At 43.3% G+C, this 22,768-nt stretch overlaps 1 protein-coding gene across 3 annotated transcripts in view; it reads left to right on the plus strand.

The window, feature by feature from the left end:
• The window catches only part of COL9A2 (collagen type IX alpha 2 chain), a 111,227-nt gene that overhangs the window by 74,206 nt on the left and 14,253 nt on the right, over positions 1-22,768 (plus strand). For all 3 annotated transcript variants that reach the window (XM_056556998.1, XM_056556996.1, XM_056556995.1), the window contains exons 14-23: positions 1,054-1,107; positions 3,995-4,048; positions 4,410-4,463; positions 8,625-8,678; positions 8,910-8,963; positions 9,059-9,112; positions 9,257-9,301; positions 11,909-11,962; positions 13,539-13,592; positions 13,759-13,812. In XM_056556998.1, coding sequence (XP_056412973.1) covers positions 1,054-1,107; positions 3,995-4,048; positions 4,410-4,463; positions 8,625-8,678; positions 8,910-8,963; positions 9,059-9,112; positions 9,257-9,301; positions 11,909-11,962; positions 13,539-13,592; positions 13,759-13,812 — 531 coding nt within the window. The remainder of the gene's footprint in view (positions 1-1,053; positions 1,108-3,994; positions 4,049-4,409; positions 4,464-8,624; positions 8,679-8,909; positions 8,964-9,058; positions 9,113-9,256; positions 9,302-11,908; positions 11,963-13,538; positions 13,593-13,758; positions 13,813-22,768) is intronic.

The raw sequence follows: 22,768 nt of genomic DNA on the forward strand, positions 1-22,768 counted from the left end.
CCTACATAGTTGACATCAGCTAAGCTCAGAATGATTAGAGATTTCAATGAATAAATCACAAGTAATACAGAAACTTTTTAAGCACAATCTGTAGGTGCTATATAAATAAAATAAATAAATAAATAAATAAATAAATAAATCTATCTTCCTGTTTTCTAACATGTAGCCTGCAGACTGCATTGTATTTTCATGGTGTCAAGTTTTTTTTGGTAAAATTCTATATTTCCAGATATATAATAAATATAATATAACAAAACTGTCTGAGAACTGGCCTAGTTACCTGTTACCCATCAACTCCTCTGAAAAAATATAGGCTGCCCTGCTATGATTTGGTTAAGCGACAAGGCCAGACAGATTGAGATCTAATAAAAAATTTATTCAATATTTAATAGGTTACACAGTATAAATGGCCTATACTTAATTTTTGATAATTTTCATATCTAAGGTCGCATCCATATTAGGCATAATCTGCTTCTTCCGTGGATGTCATTATAAATAGTTTAGGGCTACATAGCCAGATGTGACAAAATGCAATGCAGGGTTGTTACATTGCACTGCTGCTTGTTCATGTCTTACTCGAAACATCAGGCCTTTGGATATTTAGTTAGATGATACCAACGAGTTGGCACCATGTTTTAATATAGAAGATTAGAGGTTCACAGGACTCCTCTCTAATGCTGTGTTTGCATATATGTAGCAAGCTACAGGATTCTTTCCGGTAAAAAAAATAATCCCCAAAACCTGATAGGTCTAATAGGATTTATTTCAGCAAAAAAGTATTCTCTTATTTGTAAAATGAATCATAACGGAATGGATCATGATATATATCATGAGGAATCTTTCAAAAAAATGAAAACCATGACACCAATGGGAACAGAGCCTAATAACCATCACTGTTTTTGTGACCACAAGTAAAACACTAGAATGGAGTAGCATATTCTCAGCTTCATAAATATGTCCCATCATACATAAATACAATCATAATGTATATTTTGTAACTATTCTTGTTTATTTTGTTCAATAAACCCCTTTTAATACCCCATTTTATTTCAGGGTCCACAGGGTATCCGTGGTTATCCAGGAATGAGTGGACCCAAAGGAGAAATGGTAAGTGAGTCATATGAACAGAATTTTTGGTCAAGTACAGTATTTTCAAATTGCATTCAGAAAGTCTTCAGACCCTTTCACTTTGGTTATGTTGCGACTTTATGACAAAGCAAAAATTAAAGGGGTACTCCGGTGGAAACCTTTTTTTTTGTTAAATCAACTGGTACCAGAAAGTTAAACAGATTTGTATATTACTTCTATTAAAAAATCTCAATCCTTCCAGTACTTATTAGCTTCTGAATACTACAGAGGAAATTATTTTCTTTTTGGAACACAGTGCTCTCTGCTGACATCACGAGCACAGTGCTCTCTGCTGACATCTGTGTCCTTTTTAGGAACTGTTAAGAGCAGCATATGTTTGCTATGGGGATTTTCTCCTACTCTGGACAGTTCTTAAAATGGACAGAGATGTCAGCAGAGAGCACTGTGCTCGTGATGTCAGCAGAGAGCTTTGTGTTCCAAAAAGAAAAGAATTTCCTGTGTAGTATTCAGCAGCTTTTAAGTACTGGAATGATTAAGATTTTGTAATAGAAGTAATTTACAAATCTGTTTACCTTTCTGGCACCAGTTGATTTAAAAAAAAAAAAAGTTTTCCACCGTAGTACCCCTTTAAGTTTTACCTAATCATTCTGCATTCACTATAATAACAGTGAAGTGAAAACAGAATGTTAAAAACCTTTGCTTCTTTATTGAAAAGAGAAAACTAAATATTGCATTGACATAAGTATTCAGACCCTTATTTAGTACTAATTTGAAGCACCCTTGGGCGATTACAGCCTACAGTCTTCTTGGCTATGATGCCACAAGGTGTGCTCACCTGGATTTGGGGATTGTCTGCCATTTTTCCCTGAAGATCCTTTTAAGCTCTGTCGAGTTAGATGGGGCCATTTTAAGGTCTCTCCACAGATGGGTTCAAGTCAGGGCTCTGGCTGGGCCACAAAAGGACTTTAACAGGGTTGTCCCTAAGCCACTCCTGTATTGTCTTGGTTGTGTGCATAGGGTCATTTTCTTGTTGGAAGGTGAGCCCAGTCTAAGGTCCAGCGTACTTTGGGTCAGGTTTTCATTTAGAAAACTTCTACCAGTCTCACTCTCCCAGCCTCTGAAAATCACCCCCACAGCATGATGCTGCCACCACCAACTTTCACTGTAGGGATTATATTGGGCAGGTGATGAGCAGTACCTTGTTTCTTTAAGACATTACGCTTAGAATGGAAGCCAAAAAGTTCATCTTGGTTTCATCAGACCAGAGAATCTTGTTTCTCACAGTCTGTGAGTCCTTTAGGTGTTTTTTTGCAAACTTCATATGGGCTTTCATATGTCTTTTAAAGAGGAGAGGTTTTTTTCTGGCCACTCTGCCATAAAAGCCAAATTGGTGGAATGCTACAGTGATGGTTGACCTTCTAGACATTTTTTCACTCTACACGTTGGATCTTAAAAGCGCAGCCTTCTCTCCCAATTACTTAGTTTGATGGTGTAGCTTGCTTTAGAATTTAAGAATTATGGAGGACACGGTGAAAAAACATCGCAAAGATGATCAAGAGAAATAGGGACTACAATAAAAAAAGTACAGTTCTCCGTGGTGTGATATAGTTAAATACCAAGGATGATATTTTCAATACGGTAACTGCTTACCGATGTGGGTTGTACCAACCAAGTACAACATTGGAAATACTGTGTAAGCCGTAGCCGGTACCCTGCAGCCACTCCAAGCCTTGTGTGCGGCATACAAACAAAGAACCTCCAGAGAAAAGGGCTGGATTACAAAGGGCACTGGGAGCCAGGTAAGAGTATTGCACATTTTTTACCCACAATGCAATGCGTTTCGCGGTAATACCGCTTCATCAGGCATATATCCTATATCCTATATGCCTGATGAAGCAGTATTACCGCAAACCGCATTGCATTGTAGGTAATATATGTGCAATACTCTTACCTGGCTCCCAGCGCCCTTTGTAATCCAGCCCTTTTCTCCGGAGGTTCTTTATTTGTATGCCATGCAAGAGAGATAGGGAGCCCTAAGAGCTAAAATTTTGCATGTTTAATGCACAAGGCCTCAACATAATGTGTAAAAGTAATAGGATACAAAGACTTTCTAAATGCATTTAACATCATCTCTGCACTAGATTTTGTGGAAGAATAATGCTAGAAAACTGTGAGATATCTTAACATTGTAAATAGTTGAGCATTTCTACATGAAAAAAGAGCAACCATTTGTAAATCTTTTTTATCCTGCCTGTGTTGTTTCATAACATGAAGAAAAATATGGAAAACCATTCATTCTTTCCAGGCATTTTTTTTCATATATCATGAAAATCAAGTTTCTTAGGAATGAAGAACATTTAGGACAAAACTTTACCCACCAATTAATTCGCAATAGATATGGCCAAATCTGTCTGATACAATATAAACTTTTGTTGTCTTCAATCACAGCAAAAACATTTCAGGAGCATTAATATATTATTATGTATATCAGCCCTTTACATGTATAAATAATAGATCATTTGTCAAAGCTTGAAAACCTGGCAACAGTGATTTTATTGGGAGGTGTACATATATTGTTTCAGGAATATGGTACCGTTTTATCAAAGCAAAGTTTTCACTAGCAATTCCAGACTAGAATTGTGATAGTATAAACCAGTTTATATGAGATGAAAATTTACACAGGCAAGCAAAACTATTTTCATGGCAGTATGGCTCCCAAGATGGTCCACTGTCAGCCTCTATTTAGTTTTACCTTGTATTTGGAAACAGTGAGCTATGAAATGTCATAAAATGCTCATCATGCTAAGGACAGTAATAAAACTGGACTTTATGGAGAAATGTGTAAGCATAGTTAAACAGTACTGAAATTGATTCTAACAGAAGACTCTTTTCTGTCAATTTTCAGGGTCCCACCGGATATAAGGGTATGATCGGATCTGTTGGTGCAGCAGGGAAGCCTGTAAGTTGACATACATTTCCACTCTTTCCTCCCTCCCTCTAATATATATATATATATATATATATATAGTATGGTATTATTCATGTGTATGGTATAGTATACAAATAGTGTGTATTTTATTAAACAAGACTGTATAACATTATGCAGTGATCTCTCCAGGCTTTGGTGCACATGCAAAACGTTACATTTCGTTCCATAAGGGGACACAGAGGTGAAATCCCACATCCTGTTAATGCGGATTTCTCCATCCTCATTACAGAATTCCCTGGAGTGAATAAGTGTTTAATTAAACTACACTTAGATGGTTATTATCAGTAATGAGTCTGGCCTTGCAATCTCTACTTCTCTGTTTCTGTTTCAGGGTGAGGAGGGGCCAAAAGGGCCTCCAGGAGAGCCGGGTGAAAAAGGAGACAGGGTGAGTCAAACTTATTTCATCTTCTGTTAATATTAAAATATGACTACTTAATTTTAGGCATTCTTTTGATGTATAATTCACTTATATTTAAAGGGGAGCTGGACTGATATTCTGTGAACATGCTCACTCTCTACTACACATTCAAAAGCAATATAAAATGTATTTTAAAGTACTGATATTTCTTACTTTTGTGCACAGTAGCCTAGAATATAAAATAAATCATTTAGGTGTTTAGTCAGGAAACGCTAGTGTTGGCAGGATCCTCCGGCTCTGTCACTCACTGCCACCAGTGTCCCTTGCTCGGCTCCCGTCAGCGCCCATTATTGTCTTTTGCCAACCAGCGGTTACCCCTGACGCACTGCTCTGTCTTCATGCCCACTCTCCCGGCATTTGAAATGCTTCTACTTGTAATACTTTTTGGTTTGGCCTATTGGGGCAGTGTGTAAGCTCTTTCACTAATTTTAAGGGTCAGTGTGCACATTTCCAATTCTTCCCCCACCTATCTGCTCTCAACAACAGCTATTTAAGAGCATTCTGCCCAACATCTTGGGTATTGTTCCTAGTGTCTATTATAAAAAGTGCTGTATATGCTCCTGCTTCCCTATGTATTTAGTTCTAGCAACAGTTTATTGTGATAAAGAAAACGTAGCTGATTCCCAGCAAAATAACACAGAACAAGGACATAGCAAAAAAACACCCCACACAGAATAATAAAAAAAAACACAATTAACATCTAACCTTAGGTCACCACCAAAAGCAAAATATCAATTAAACCAGAGTCACAATAAGTTAAGGGGAAACCAAGCTCTCTGGAGACCAGGATCAGCAGTATAATCAAGTCATGGGGTCCATAGGGCATCAAGTTGAGCTCTAGTGTCACTCCTGGTGGCCTCTATTTTATTAAACAGTATTATTAAATACATTTTTTGTTTTACAGCCAGAGAAGTGATATGTGACTTACATTTTGCAGCTATGTGCACACTATTAGCCATAGTGAAATATTAGATAAGATTATTCATTCCAGGGAGCATATCACCCAGTAACATAGCCATGGGACAAACGGGAAACAACTTTTGAAAGACATAAGTTATACGAGAATGGAGTTGTCTCCATGGAGGGGGGGGGGGGGCACAATCAAATGGAGATAAGGAAAGTGGTGAGGGATTGGAGGGGTTGAAGGAAATGGTATTTTGATGTAGCAGGAAAGTTTCTCCATGGGGAATATCATATTTCTTTGTAGTTCAGTTAAAGAGTACCTGTCATCAAAAAAAGTATTTGTATATTGTAACAACTTCCTAACAACTTTCTAAATGTGTGTTATAATTTTTTTTATTTTTTTTATTTCCTTGTGTAATTTCAGTTAGAAAAACCTACCACTAGGGGTCTCCCTACATGAACCTGTTACTAGTCTCTTATAGATTTCAGGCTCATGCTGGCCTGGCATGATTCTGAAATCTCAGACTGCAGCTGGGACACATGATGAGCACAGCGCTGCTCCCTGCCTGTCAATCAGACAGGTGGGAGCGATTGCTGGGCCCTCAGCACAGCAGGGCCCACTCCTGACATGGCCGGCCACAACATCAGGCTCCATGCCCTGAGAAGGAGAGCCAATGCATGCTGGCCAAATGTCAGTGCAGCGCTGCACTTCAGTACTAGAAGGATCGGCTCTGCCTTCCCCTAGCCCGATCGAGGCCTTATATAGCTCTGCAAGTAAGTTACATTATATTGCACATAAGTTAGGAGGAAGGGTGGAAGTGAGCCCAGGCAGGCTTCAGATGACGTCGCCCCTGCCGGGCCATGTCCCCTTCCTCACTCACAAACGGCCAGCAGCATGAGCAACAGGGATACCAGAAGAAATGGTATTTAGCTGCTATTATAACAGGAAATATAGGATGATAGATACTCTTTAATAAAAGTAAAGCAATGCAATCAACCTAGTTGACTCTGAGCCAAACAAACTAAATCTTATTTTCTAAAACCTGGTGGAAACAGGATAAGTAAGACAGGACTGCTTTCCTGTGTATTGACTGATGCCCATCTTCTGGTTCCTGTCTCTACCTGATCCCTCCTGTACCACACTGCTTCTCCAGCTGCTCACCAGGATTGTTGACTAGTGATGTCTCGAACTTCCGCAAATGTTCGCGAACCGGGCGAACCGCCATTGACTTCAATGGGCAGGCGAATTTTAAAACCCACAGGGACTCTTTCTGGCCACAATAGTGATTTAAAAGTTGTTTCAAGAGGACTAATACCTGACTGAGGGGGATCCATGGCAAAACTCCCATGGAAAATTACATAGTTGATGCAAAGTCTGGTTTTGATCCATAAAGGGCATAAATCACCTATTATTCCTAAATTCTTTGGAATAACGTGCTTTAGCCCCCTTTAGGCAGCACATAGAGCCCCCCTTTAGGCATCACATAGTTAGATCCCCCTCTTAGGCAGCACATAGATTCCCCCATATTAGGCAGCACATAGGTAGAGCCTCCTTTTAGGCAGCACATAGAGCCCCCTTTAGGCAGCACATAGTTAGATCCCCCCTTTAGGCAGCACATAGATTCCCCCATGTTAGGCAGCACATAGTTAGAGCCCCCCTTTAGGCAGCACATAGAGCCCCCCTTTAGGCAGCACATAGATTCCCCCATATTAGGCAGCACATAGTTAGAGCCTCCCTTTAGGCAGAACATAGAGCCTCCTTTAGGCAGCACATATTTAGATCCCCCTTTAAGCAGCACATAGATTCCCCCATATTAGGCAGCACATAGTTAGAGCCCCCCTTTAGGCAGCACTGGTTTTATTTCACAGACAAAAAAGGTATTTTTTTTATTTTTATTTGAACAACTGTCACACCAAATGTGATTTGCACTAGTGTGACAATGAACCAAAAAGGTTGTCAGCGGAGTTCCCCTTTTAAGCAGAGGTCCCCAACCAGGGTGCCTCCAGCAGTTGCAAGACACACGGACTGAACTTATAGCCCTTTTAATACTGTAGTTAGTTGCTTGAAGGAAATTAAGTTTTACACCGGAGTACCCCTTTTAACCAGCCGTTCCCTCCCAACCAGGGTGCCTCCAGCTGTTGCAAGACACACGGACTGATATTTGAGCCCTAAAAAGGGCTTTTTTGGGTGCTGTCCTTAAAGCAGGTGTTAGACTAGTGCTTTAGAATTAAACTGGACCCTGAATACACCACCTAGCAGCAACCTAGCTATCGCTTCCCCTATTACAGCAGGAGCAGCTTCTCTATCCCTCCACTTCCTAAGCCTGCAGCTTGCCGAATGAAGGTAAAATGGCGTCCGTGCAGGAGGTAGGAGGGTCTGGAAGGGAGGGAATGCTGCTGATTGGCTGTAATGTGTCTGCTGACTCTGACTCAAAGGGTCAAAGTTTACCGCAATGTTAAAGTATAGGGGCGAATCAAACTTCACATATGTTCACCCGGCGATGCGAACGTGAACATGCTAAGTTCGCCAGGAACTGTTCGCCGGCGAACAATTCGCGACATCTCTATTGTTGACCTACAACCTTTACCGACTGCTTCACTCTTCTTGCATATTATTGACTCTTCCCTCTATCTGTTCCTAGTATACTGTGCTAACTTTCCTGTGTTTTACAACTTTCTTTACCCTCTGGTACCATTTACTGGTATCATCTGGTCAATTGGGCCAGGCATTTACCATACTGGGACCACACTTGGGGAGTGACCTGGTACTCTCTAGCAGCAAAAGTCCAGGTTTGCATTTTGTACTGAGATAAATGGTGCCTAAAGGGTACTTAGACACCACTCCTGGACATGGCCCAAAGCCAAACCAGTTTGGTAGTACAACAGGTCCATATCTATTGCCAATTACATCCAAGCCCATTACATGTAAATTTTGCACACAAATAACTGCATATGTATAATGCAGCAGTTCCAATGGTCAAGCTGTACATTCTTTTTATAAAAAATTACTTCTATCATAATATTTAATTCATGTTATACTTAAAGCAGATTTAAAATTTGGTTGTGTTTAACATGGTACAAAAGAAATGATTGATCTACCTCATCTTATCTATAACTAGAAAACTAGAATATACTTCAAAATATTTATTATGACCCATTGTCTAGTCCTGAGCTTGTAGTTTATGTTTCCATTTATGATTTGTCATTGACTAATTTTTGTTGCAGGGTGCACGGGGAGTTATTGGACAGATTGGATCAATGGGACCAAAGGGCAATAATGTAAGTGTTGACTTTTCTAGCTGCTGTACCCTCTTCAGTTTTTCCAGCAAGTAGTAGTTTAGTTTGTACAAGATTTCCGCTAATTGTAGGTATAAGACCCAGAGAGAACAGATATTAGATCTCCTAGACATTTGATGAGTAAATTCAGAAATAGTGTACATGATGCAATTGATGCATGACTGCAATAACTTTACCCACAATCTAAAAAGGTTCTCTATCATCAACCAACAGGGCCTACCTGGTATTGATGGCAAGGATGGTACCCCAGGTATTCCTGGAGTAAAGGTGGGTACCTATGTTATCTTTCTTGTCTAATGTATGTTACTTTTATATTTGTATCTTTATTTATATTTTTTAATGCTCCTGTCTTTTATGTCTAGGGCAGCCCTGGACAAAATGGCATCCCTGGTTCTACTGGTCATCAAGGTCTATCTGTAAGTATTCTTTATATAATGCTAAAAACTAAACTATTCATGCCATTTAATTAGTCAATGTATGGTATATATCGTTATAAAACCCTTTGTTTTGTTTACAATGACGGTTTCACAACATAAATAGCATTATGTATTATTTTCTAGGGTTTACCTGGTCAGCCTGGAGCTAAAGGAGGATTAGGGCAAAAGGTATGTCATTCTAGATTTTTTTTGATTTGATACTGTTACACACAATAGCTATTTGGTGTGAACCTTGGCCTTCGGTACTGTTACTCCATCTCTTATAAACACCATAAAATCTATGGAAGTAAAGACCTACTGTACTCATACAAATAGCTCAACCATACAATTTTGAACCAATTACCTTGCAAACATTTTTTTTTTTATTGTTTAAAACTTAAAAATATAAATGTTATTCATACCTTTATCTACCCACAATTAAAGTATAATTTACTTTATCTCTAGTCATGCTAGTATACATAGTGTGCAGATTAAATGGAGTAGTTAGTGTTTTAAGTTACGCCGCAACTTGCTGACATAAAAAGCATTATACTACTAAATTGATACTAAAATGGTTGTGTGCCATGGTTAAGAAGGACCACAATTGTTCCCACCCAGGAAATTGCCACTGATCTAAATGGTTGCTTTGTAATAATAGTGCTAAAATTACCTTGTCTGCTGCTGTGAGAGCTGAGGTGGCCCAAACTCTTTAAATGGGTACTCCGGAGGGGAAAACTTTTATTTTTTAAATCAATTGATGCCAGAAAGTTAAACAGATTTGTATATTACTTCTATATAAAAATCTTAATCCTTCCAGTACTTATTAGCGGCTGTATACTACAGAGGAAATTATTTTCTTTTTGGATTTCTTTTCTATCATGACCACAGTACTCTCTGCTGACACCTCTGTTCATGTCAGGAACTGTCCAGAGCAGAAGAATAAGTGCTAATAAGTGCTGGAAGGATTAAGATTTTTTAATAGAAGTGATATACAAATCTGTTTAACTTTCTGGCATCAGTTGATTTAAAAAAAAAAGGTTTCCAGCGGAGTACCCCTTTAAAGGAAATCTGTCATCAGCATCACCCGCACTAAGCCTGTTACACAGGCTTGTAGTGCGGGTGATGCTGATTAAAACGCTATGTACCTTATTAAAAACCAAGCAGTGGATGTTTAGAAATCTTTATATTTACTTACCTGTCAATCACAGGCTTGGGGCTCAGTTACGTCAACGGGACTCGGAAGCGGGATTCGGCCGGCCATTGATGTAAAGTTTCCTGTGATCTAAAGTTTTTACAAGTGCGCATGAGCGGGTTTACGCTAGCGTTAACCTGCGCATGCGCACTTTAAAAAACTTTAGATCACAGGAAACTTTACATCAATGGCCGGCCAAGTCCCGCTTCCGAGTTTACGCTAGCGTTAACCTGCGCATGCGCACTTGTAAAAAGTTTAGATCACAGGAAACTTTACATCAATGGCCGGCCGAGTCCCGCTTCCGAGTTTACGCTAGCGTTAACCCGCGCATGCACACTTGTAAAAACTTTAGATCACAGGAAACTTTACATCAATGGCCGACCGAGTCCCGCTTCCGAGTCCCGCTGACGTAACTGAGCCCAAAGCCTGTGATTGACAGGTAAGTAAATATAAAGATTTCTAAACATCCACTGCTCGTTTTTTAATAAGGTACATAGCGTTTTAATCAGCATCACCCACACTACAAGCCTGTGTAACAGGCTTAGTGCGGGTGATGCTGATGACAGATTTCCTTTAAGCAATATCCTTACATATACTCAAAACTACTTTTTTTTTAAGTGTATGATTTACATTAACTTTTGTCTCGATATGTACTAAAATAGTGATGTGAATGGGCTCTAAGCTGGCAACTAGGTATTACCATTTTAAATGTTAATGCAGTTTGTCCCTATATTCTCTGAAACGGTCTAATCAGTCCTGACAGTGTCATAGTGTGCAGCGACACACCTTATAGAGGTACTCCACCCCTAGACATCTTACCCCGATCCAAAGGATAGGGGATAAGATGTCTGATCGCAGGGGTCCGGCCTCAGGGACCTCCTATGATATCTGAGCTGTCACAGCCCATCCCATAGACATGAATGGAGGTGGGAGGGGGATTAAGTGACGTCACGAACACAGAAGCCAGAAGCCGGCTTCTGAAAATAAATGTTCAGAACGCCGGGTTGCCAGCACGAAGATCGCAGGGGGTCCCTGCAGCCGGACCGCCCGAGATCAGACATTCAGAGGATAGGGAATAAGATGTCTAGGGGGGGAGTACCCCTTTAATAACAAGGAAAATGAGAATACTTGCTTAATTCTATATACATTTCCAGAAGGAATAACAGTGGAGATGCACAATAGAATTTGTAAGAAGAGATGCCCTAAAATGTGTAGGTCAAGCTTTTGCTAAAACAAACATATCAGGATAGCTGATAGTTTCTCTTAATATATAAGGTAAAATTACATTGATCTTGTAGTAAAAAAAAACACCGTACTATCAACCTCCATTTTGCATTTCTACACTTAAATTAATTAATATTTAATTTGTTTTCTATTTTCTATGCTCATTTAAAGGCAAGGTTAAGTTTAAAAAAAGTTTTTGTCAGTTTTTTTTATTTACTAACTTTAAGAAACCTGACAAAAATGTAAATAAATATCTTAATAGTTTTAGTTAATTAGTGAAGAGCTCATTGACATTGTGGAGCTTGTTAATAATTTTATACATTCCATGCATAAGCTAAAAGACAGTCAACTGTAAACTGCCATATGCTTGTTCCTCAAAGGGAGAGCCAGGCTCTCGTGGAGAACCAGGATTCACTGGAGCACCGGGAAAGCAGGTAAGTACAGATAATTAATTATGTATGTTTTATTTTTACATAATGCAATCGACTATTTATTCCTTTATAATAAAATATATCATTTAACCCCTTAACGACGCAGGACGTAAATGTCCGTCCTGGTGATGTGGTACTTAACGCACCAGGACGTACATTTACGTCCTGAGCATAACCGCGGGCATCAGAGCGATGCCGGCATCATGCGCGGCAGGTCCCGGCTGTGGATCGCAGCCAGGGATCCGCCAGTAATGGCGAACACCCGCGATCCCGCGGATGTCCGCCATTAACCCCTCAGATGCTTTGATCAATACAGATCACAGCATCTGCAGCATCGCGATCACTTAACTGGATGATCGGATCACCCGCAGCACTGCCGCGGTGATCCGATCATCCTGCACGGCAGCCGGAGGTCCCCTCACCTGGCTCCACTGCCTTCCGGGAGTCTTCTGCTCTGATCTGCCTTCCCGCAGACCAGAGCAGAAGATGACCGATAATGCTGATCAGTGCTGTGTCCTATACATAGCACTGAACAGGATTAGCAATTTATAGCAATGGTTGCTATAAATAGTCCCCTATGGGGGACTATAAGAGTGTAAAAATAAAAGTAGAAAAAGTAAAAAATGAAGTAAAAAATATGTGAAAAAAACCCTCCCCCAATAAAAACGTAAATTGTCCCATTTTCCCTATTGTACCCCCAAAAATTGTAAAAAAAATTATTTTATATACATATTTGGTATCGCCGCGTGCGTAAATATCGGAACTATTAAAATAAAATGTAAATGATCCCGTACGGTGAACGGCATGAACGTAAAAAAAAAAAAGTCCAAAATAGCTGCTTTTTTTTATAACATTTTATTCCAAAAAAAATTAATAAAAAATGTAATAAAAGTTTTGTATAAGCAAATATGGTATTAATAAAAAGTACAGATCACGGCGCAAAAAACCACCGCTTATACGTAAAAATGAAAAAGTTATAGGTCTTCAAAATAGGGGGATTTTAAACGTACTAAATTGGTTAAAAAGTTTGCGATTTTTTTTAAGCGCAATAGTAATAGAAAAGTGTATAATCATGGGTATCATTTTAATCGTATTGACCTAGAGAATAAAAAACACAAGTCATTTTTACCATAAATTGTACGGCATGAAAACAAAACCTTCCAAAATTTGCAAAATTGCGGTTTTCTTTTTAATTTTCCCACACAAATAGTATTTTTTTTTGGTTGCGCCATACATTTTATGGTAAAGTGAGTGATAGCATTACAACAGACAACTGGTCGCGCAAAAAACAAGCCCTCATACTAGTCTGTGGATGAAAATATAAGAGTTATGATTTTTTGAAGGCAAGGAGGAAAAAACGAAAACGTAAAAATAAAATGGTCTGAGTCCTTAAGGTCCAAATGGGCTGAGTCCTTAAGGGGTTAAAGTAAGTTATATTTAGTTCTTCAGACTGCTACTAAACCTTGCATCTAAAGATCAAGTTCTTCATGATTAGTTTTATAAAGCGTTACATAACACTATCTCCTATAAAAAAAAAGAAAAAAAAAGAAATCAATTTTAGTTTATCTGTGTTTACTAGGGAGAGAGAGGTCCACCTGGAGAAGCTGGTCCCAGAGGCATTGTTGGTTTAAAAGTGAGTACATCTTATATTACTCTCCTAACTAAAACAGTTTACATTACTTCCGTATATTATATCTTATTTATAAACACAGAAATGTTTTTACAGATGCATACTGTACAGCTAGCAAATAAATGTAAAAATGTTATTGGAAGATGACTTATTATTTTTCTCTCTACAGGGAGACCGTGGTGAAAGAGGACCAGTTGGGCCAATTGGAGTGGATGGGAAAGTAGTAAGTATTTATATAAAACCTGTAAATGAATAGAGAAGGAAAATCCTGACACAATGTGATTTTTTTTGTATAATTGTTATATCTTGACTGTATTTCCCAGGAAGGATAGACATATAGATATGTGATAGATAAATAGATAGTGCCAGTGCTGTCAGTGTGAGATGGTGGCGCTAGCAACATAGAGAAAGATAGCAGTAGAGGGGAGCTATCCAGTTGCCACCATACCGTGACCATATAGTGCAGCCCAAAAGATAAAGACATAGATAGTGTTGTCAGATAAGAACCATTTGGCCAATTTAGTCTGCATAGTGTTCTGAATACTATCAATATTTTGCCCTATCTTATATGAAGGAAAGCCTTATGCTTATTCCATGTATGCTTCAACTCCTTTACTGTATTTGCAGCGACCACTTCTGCAGGAAGGCTATTCCATGCATCCACTACTCCTTCAGTAAAGTAATACTTCCTCATATAACTGCATAAACCTATATCCCTCTAATTTAAAACTATGTGGTCTAGTGGTAATTTGTCTTCCTTTAAATATCCTCTCCTCCTTTACCATGTTGATTCCTTTTATGTGTTTAATAGTTTCTATTATATCTTGTCTTTCTTATAAGCTATACATGTTAAAGGGGTTATCCACCATAAGGGGATTTTAGTATGTACCTGACAGACAGTAATAGCCATGCTTAAGAAGGATCTGTGCTTTTCTTGGGGCTAAATGGCTATGTTGTGAATTACCATAAAGCTGAGGCTATCTTTTTGTGACCTGGCTATTTCCTGTTGGAGTTTGGTTCCTTAAACTACGAATTCCATGATTCCTTGTTTGTAAGTGTGAGATATTTTTTCTCCCTCCCACACGTCAGCCATCCCACCCATTGAAACACACTTGTGCTCCCTGCAATAGACCAGTGTTTTCTGACTAGGGGGCCTCCAGCTGTTGCAAAACTATAATCTTCTTCCCACCCAGTGGTTTCTTCACCTAGTGAAGCAAAGACAGGCTCCCTCTGATCACCTGAATAGTGATGTAATGTCTCGGACTGCACTGCAATCTGGGAAAACCTGAGAAGACAGTCAGCTGAGGAGTACTATCAGACAGGAGATAGCACAGAGGAGTGCTATCAGACAGGAGAGAGCACAGAGGAGTGCTATCAGACAGGAGAGAGCACAGATGAGTGCAATCAGACAGGAGAGAGCACAGAGGAGTGCTATCAGACAGGAGAGAGCACAGAGGAGTACTATCAGACAGTAGAGAGCACTGAGGAGTCCTATCAGACAGGAGAGAGCACAGAGGAGTGCTATCAGACAGGAGAGAGCACAGAGGAGTACTATCAGGCAGGAGAGAGCACAGAGGAGTGCTATCAATTAGGAGAGAGCACAGAGGAGTACTATCAGACAGGAGATAGCACAGAGGAGTCCTATCAGACAGGAGAGAGCACAGAGGAGTACTATCAGACAGGAGAGAGCACAGAGGAGTGCTATCAGACAGGAGAGAGCACAGAGGAGTACTATCAGACAGTAGAGAGCACTGAGGAGTGCTAGCCTACTGTCACGATGTCGGCTGGCAGGAGGTGGATCCTCTGTGCCAGAGAGGGATTGGCGTGGACCGTGCTAGTGGACCGGTTCTAAGTTACTACTGGTGTTCACCAGAGCCCGCCGCAAAGCGGGATGGTCTTGCTGCGTCGGTAGTAACCAGGTCGTATCCACTAGCAACGGCTCAACCTCTCTGACTGCTGAAGATAGGCGCGGTACAAGGGAGTAGACAAAAGCAAGGTCGGACGTAGCAGAAGGTCGGGGCAGGCAGCAAGGATCGTAGTCAAGGGCAACGGCAGGAGGTCTGGAACACAGGCTAGGAATACACAAGGGAACGCTTTCACTAGGCACAAGGGCAACAAGATCCGGCGAGGGAGTGCAGGGGAAGTGAGGTATACATAGGGAGTGCACAGGTGAAGACACTAATTGGAACCACTGCGCCAATCAGTGGCGCAGTGGCCCTTTAAATCGCAGAGACCCGGCGCGCGCGCGCCCTAGGGAGCGGGGCCGCGCGCGCCGGGACAGGACCGAGGGAGAGCGAGTCAGGTACGGAAGCCGGGGTGCGCATCGCGAGCGGGCGCCACCCGCATCGCGAATCGCATCCCGGCTGGAGGCGGTATCGCAGCGCACCCGGTCAGTGGATCTGACCGGGGCGCTGCCGTAGCGAGGATGTTGCGAGCGCTCCGGGGAGGAGCGGGGACCCGGAGCGCTCGGCGTAACAGTACCCCCCCCCTTGGGTCTCCCCCTCTTCTTAGAGCCTGAGAACCTGAGGACCAGACTTTTATCTAGGATATTGTCCTCAGGTTCCCAGGATCTCTCTTCAGGACCACAGCCCTCCCAGTCAACTAAAAAAAAAGTTTTTCCTCTGACCTTTTTGGAGGCCAGTATCTCCTACAGAGAAGATGTCCGAAGAACCGGAGACAGGAGTGGGAGAAATAGGTTTGGGAGAGAAACGGTTGATGATGAGTGGTTTAAGAAGAGAGACATGAAAGGCATTAGGAATACGAAGAGAAGGAGGAAGAAGAAGTTTGTAAGAGACAGGATTAATTTGGCACAAGATTTTGAAAGGACCAAGATAGCGTGGTCCCAATTTGTAGCTGGGAACACGGAAGCGGACATATTTAGCGGAGAGCCATACCTTGTCTCCGGGAGAAAAAATGGGGGGAGCTCTTCTTTTCTTATCGGCAAACTTTTTCATGCGCGATGAAGCCTGTAAGAGAGAATTTTGGGTCTCTTTCCATATGGTGGAAAGATCACGAGTTATTTCATCCACAGCGGGCAAACCAGAGGGCAAAGGAGTAGGGAGGGGGGGAAGAGGGTGACGGCCGTACACCACGAAAAATGGGGATTTGGAAGAAGATTCAGAGACTCTGAAGTTGTACGAGAATTCGGCCCATGGTAGAAGATCTGCCCAGTCATCCTGGCGGGAGGAAACAAAATGCCGTAAATAATCACCCAGGACCTGGTTAATTCTTTCTACTTGCCCATTGGATTGAGGATGATAAGCAGAAGAAAAGTTTAATTTAATCTTGAGTTGTTTACAGAGAGCCCTCCAGAATTTTGACACGAATTGGACGCCTCTATCCGAGACGATCTGCGTGGGCAACCCGTGAAGACGAAAAATGTGTACAAAAATTTGTTTTGCCAACTGAGACGCTGAAGGAAGACCAGGAAGAGGAATAAAATGTGCCATCTTGGAAAATCGATCAACGACCACCCAAACAACAGTGTTGCCACGGGATGAGGGTAAGTCTGTAATAAAGTCCATACCAATCAGAGACCAAGGCTGTTCGGGGACAGGCAGAGGATGAAGGAGACCAGCAGGCTTCTGGCGAGGAGTCTTATCCCGGGCACAGACAGTGCAGGCCCGCACAAAATCAACAATATCCGTCTCCAGAGTCGGCCACCAATAGAAACGAGAGATGAGTTGCAAGGATTTCTTGATGCCCGCATGGCCTGCGAGATGGGAGGAGTGACCCCATTTGAGGATTCCGAGGCGTTGGCGTGGAGAGACAAAGGTCTTCCCTGGAGGAGTTTGCCTGATGGAGGCTGGAGAAGTGGAGATCAGGCAGTCAGGAGGAATGATGTGTTGCGGAGAGAGCTCTACTTCCGAGGCATCCGAGGAACGAGAGAGAGCATCGGCCCTAATGTTCTTGTCGGCAGGGCGAAAGTGAATTTCAAAATTAAAACGGGCAAAGAACAGAGACCACCTGGCCTGGCGAGGATTCAGCCGTTGGGCAGACTGGAGATAGGAGAGATTCCTGTGATCGGTGTAAATGATAACTGGAAATTTTGATCCCTCCAGCAGATGCCTCCATTCCTCAAGTGCTAATTTAATGGCCAGTAGCTCTCGATCCCCGATGGAGTAGTTCCTCTCCGCCGGAGAGAAGGTCCTAGAAAAAAAAACACAAGTAACAGCATGCCCGGAAGACTTTTTTTGTAGAAGGACCGCTCCAGCTCCCACTGAGGAGGCATCAACCTCCAATAGGAAGGGTTTAGATGGGTCAGGTCTGGAGAGCACGGGAGCAGAAGAAAAGGCAGACTTGAGCCGTTTAAAAGCGTCTTCCGCTTGAGGAGGCCAGGACTTAGGATTGGCATTCTTCTTGGTTAAAGCCACGATAGGAGCCACAATGGTGGAAAAATGTGGAATAAATTGTCTGTAATAATTGGCGAACCCCAAAAAACGTTGGATAGCACGGAGTCCGGAGGGGCGTGGCCAATCTAAGACGGCAGAGAGTCTATCTGGATCCATTTGTAGTCCCTGGCCAGAGACCAAGTATCCTAGGAAAGGAAGAGATTGACATTCAAACAGACATTTCTCCATTTTGGCATAAAGATGATTGTCTCGAAGTCTCTGAAGAACCATGCGGACATGCTGGCGGTGTTCTTCTAAGTTGGCAGAAAAAATCAGAATATCATCCAGATACACAACAACACAGGAATATAAGAGATCACGAAAAATTTCATTAACAAAGTCTTGGAAGACGTCAGGGGCGTTGCACAGGCCAAAGGGCATGACCAGATACTCAAAGTGTCCATCTCTAGTGTTAAATGCAGTTTTCCATTCGTCCCCCTCCCTGATGCGGATGAGATTATAAGCACCTCTTAAGTCCAGTTTGGTAAAGATGTGGGCACCTTGGAGGCGATCAAAGAGTTCAGAGATAAGAGGTAGGGGGTAGCGGTTCTTTACCGTGATTTTATTAAGTCCGCGGTAGTCAATGCAGGGACGTAGGGAGCCATCTTTCTTGGACACAAAGAAAAATCCAGCTCCGGCAGGAGAGGAGGATTTGCGGATAAACCCCTTTTTTAAATTTTCCTGGATGTATTCAGACATAGCAAGAGTCTCTGGGGCGGACAGAGGATAAATTCTGCCCCGGGGTGGAGTAGTGCCCGGAAGGAGGTCAATAGGACAGTCATAAGGCCTGTGAGGAGGTAAAGTCTCAGCTTGTTTTTTGCAAAATACGTCAGCATAGTCCATATAGGCCTTAGGGAGACCGGTTACAGGGGGAACCACAGGGTCACGGCAGGGAGTACTGGGAACCGGTTTAAGGCAGTCTTTGAAACAAGAGGTACCCCAGCTCTTGATCTCCCCTGTGGACCAATCAAGGGTAGGGGAATGGCGTTGAAGCCATGGTAGTCCAAGGAGAATTTCGGAAGTGCAATTGGGGAGGACCAAAAACTCAATTTTTTCGTGATGAGGTCCGATGCACATTAGGAGGGGTTCCGTGCGGTAACGCACGGCACAGTCCAATCTTTCATTGTTAACGCAATTGATGTAGAGGGGTCTGGCGAGACTGGTCACTGGGATGTTGAACCTGTTGATGAGAGAGGCCAAAATAAAGTTTCCTGCAGATCCGGAATCCAAGAAGGCCTTAGTGGAGAAGAAGAAGGTAGAGGCAGATATCCGCACAGGCACAGTAAGACGTGGAGAAGCAGAGTTGACATCAAGGACTGTTTCACCTTTGTGCGGAGTCAGCGTACGTCTTTCCAGGCGGGGAGGACGGATAGGACAATCCTTCAGGAAGTGTTCGGTACCGGCACAGTACAGGCAGAGATTCTCCATGCGGCGTCGTGTCCTCTCTTGAGGTGTCAGGCGAGACCGGTCAACTTGCATAGCCTCCACGGCGGGAGACACAGGAACGGATTGCAGAGGACCAGAGGAGAGAGGAGCCGGGGAGAAAAAACGCCTCGTGCGAACAAAGTCCATATCCTGGCGGAGCTCCTGACGCCTTTCGGAAAAACGCATGTCAATGCGAGTGGCTAGATGAATGAGTTCATGTAGGTTAGCAGGAATTTCTCGTGCGGCCAGAACATCTTTAATGTTGCTGGATAGGCCTTTTTTAAAGGTCGCGCAGAGGGCCTCATCATTCCAGGATAATTCGGAAGCAAGAGTACGGAATTGTATGGCGTACTCGCCAACGGAAGAATTACCCTGGACCAGGTTCAGCAGGGCAGTCTCAGCAGAAGAGGCTCGGGCAGGTTCCTCAAAGACACTTCGAATTTCCGAGAAGAAGGAGTGTACAGAGGCAGTGACGGGGTCATTGCGGTCCCAGAGCGGTGTGGCCCATGACAGAGCTTTTCCAGACAGAAGGCTGACTACGAAAGCCACCTTAGACCTTTCAGTAGGAAACTGGTCCGACATCATCTCCAAGTGCAGGGAACATTGTGAAAGAAAGCCACGGCAAAACTTAGAGTCCCCATCAAATTTATCCGGCAAGGATAGTCGTAGGCTGGAAGCGGCCACTCGCTGCGGAGGAGGTGCAGGAGCTGGCGGAGGAGATGATTGCTGAAGCTGTGGTAGTAGCTGCTGTAGCATCACGGTCAGTTGAGACAGCTGATGGCCTTGTTGCGCTATCTGTTGTGACTGCTGGGCGACCACCGTGGTGAGGTCGGCGACAACTGGCAAAGGAACTTCAGCGGGATCCATGGCCGGATCTACTGTCACGATGCCGACTGGCAGGAGGTGGATCCTCTGTGCCAGAGAGGGATTGGCGTGGACCGTGCTAGTGGACCGGTTCTAAGTTACTACTGGTGTTCACCAGAGCCCGCCGCAAAGCGGGATGGTCTTGCTGCGGCGGTAGTAACCAGGTCGTATCCACTAGCAACGGCTCAACCTCTCTGACTGCTGAAGATAGGCGCGGTACAAGGGAGTAGACAAAAGCAAGGTTGGACGTAGCAGAAGGTCGGGGCAGGCAGCAAGGATCGTAGTCAGGGGCAACGGCAGGAGGTCTGGAACACAGGCTAGGAATACACAAGGGAACGCTTTCACTAGGCACAAGGGCAACAAGATCCGGCGAGGGAGTGCAGGGGAAGTGAGGTATACATAGGGAGTGCACAGGTGAAGACACTAATTGGAACCACTGCGCCAATCAGTGGCGCAGTGGCCCTTTAAATCGCAGAGACCCGGCGCGCGCGCGCCCTAGGGAGCGGGGCCGCACGCGCCGGGACAGGACCGAGGGAGAGCGAGTCAGGTACGGAAGCTGGGGTGCGCATCGCGAGCGGGCGCCACCCGCATCGCGAATCGCATCCCGGCTGGAGGCGGTATCGCAGCGCACCCGGTCAGTGGATCTGACCGGGGCGCTGCCGTAGCGAGGATGTTGCGAGCGCTCCGGGGAGGAGCGGGGACCCGGAGCGCTCGGCGTAACACCTACCCTCACTTACTGGACTTTGACCATGTTTGTGCTTCAGCTTGGACAAAGCCATGATTTTATAAGCCATGCTTTCTATGAAAAGAAAAGAAAATTTTCTTATGAAAAATATTAGAAAGGTTAAGGTTTTGCAAAGGTGTACAACATATAAAATGTTTTCGAATCTGACAGTGCCCATTAACAACCAGAAAAAAACAGAAATGCACAAAAACAAGTGCACACCTAGTACAGTAAAACTAGTTTTATAAGTAAAGGCTAAAAACAGACAGAATATAAAAATAAAAACAATTAAACCCAGTTGGAACAATAGCTATAAAGTATTTGAAAAAATGATAATGTGGAGATCACAAATATACAGTGTATAATGTGGAAATTCTAATAATTTGTAAATACTAAGACTCACGAAAATAATACAGATTGGTAATCACAAAAAAACCCTGCAGAGAGCAACAGCAGCTTGGGACATGGGTGGAGCTTAGTGGTGTCACCGCTGCTGCTCCCTGCTGGGTCCCGCTGAGAGAGAACAGCAGCGGTGATTTCAGTAAGCTCTGCCCATGCCCCAAGCCGGGTGCCCGGAGCGGAGCTAATGGAGGAGATTAACAAAGATCCCCACCACGGAACGGGATAAGGTGCCATTGTCATCAGTGTCACCTGCACTATCTGTCGGTACCTACAGATTAGTGCAGGTGACACTGATGACAGATTTCCTTTAACCCCTTAGATGCCATGGTAAACAAAAACTATGTCATGTATGTCATGGTTATTTGACATGTACCACACCTGTCGGGGTGCTGTGTGGCACCATGATGGCAAAATCATCTTTTGATAGGCTCTGTAGTAGAGCCTTGCACAAGGCTGTTTCTCTAATCAATTAATTTCTGACTTATTTACCTGCCTGCTCCCGCAAAGTGTTTGTTCCATTCCCGCCCGCTTCGGTAACATGTGTGTTCTATTCCGTCCATTCCCGCTAATTTAGGATTGTATGGTCACTTGGGTGCAATGCTCTGCACCCTTATAGAGGAATGTACAGACATACAGAAATGTGTACACACTGGGGTGTAATGCTCTGCTACTGGGGTGCACATAGTGCAGAGCATTGCACCCTAGCATTCCTATACACATAGGGGGTTTTAGCAGAGCATTGGAGCAGTGGGGTCGCTGGGGGGGGCAGAGGGGGCCATGGCCCCCCCTTGTGCCCCCCCAATTTAAAATAAATAGTATACTAGTATCGGGGCCAGGGGCGGACTGACCTGCTGGGTAAAGAGCCCACTGCAGCTGCAGGGATGAAGGTACCTGATGATGGCTCCGCCCCCAGCACAGGACGGGGGCCGAGAGCTGACAGGCCTCCGGAACACAGAGCAGCTTCATGTTAGGTGAGTGATGTCCCGTGTCCTCCCTCTCTCTCCCCTGATCAGCAGTCTATCCTGGGTCATGTGTATAGTAGCAGTCCAGTGGGGTCACTTCCCCTCCTCCAGTGTCCACAGGTCACATTATCAGAACAATGTTTGGGGAAAATCGCGGCACAATTGCGCATTTTTACCGCAAGTTTTCGTAAATCGCGGTAAAGCCGCGCAATTTTTCCCGCAATTTTCCATACATTTTTCTGGTAATGTGACCTGTTGGTGACCTGTAGACACTGGAGGAGGGAAAGAGACCCCTCTGGAAGGACAACATGTGAACACACTGCTAGTTTATCATTAAACCCCAAATCACATGTACAGGATCAGCTGCATATTTTATGCAGCTGATTCTGCAACCCATTAGCTTCAATAGGT

The sequence above is a fragment of the Hyla sarda genome, chromosome 2 (genome assembly GCF_029499605.1).
Source record: "Hyla sarda isolate aHylSar1 chromosome 2, aHylSar1.hap1, whole genome shotgun sequence".
In the NCBI taxonomy this organism is placed as follows: domain Eukaryota; kingdom Metazoa; phylum Chordata; class Amphibia; order Anura; family Hylidae; genus Hyla; species Hyla sarda.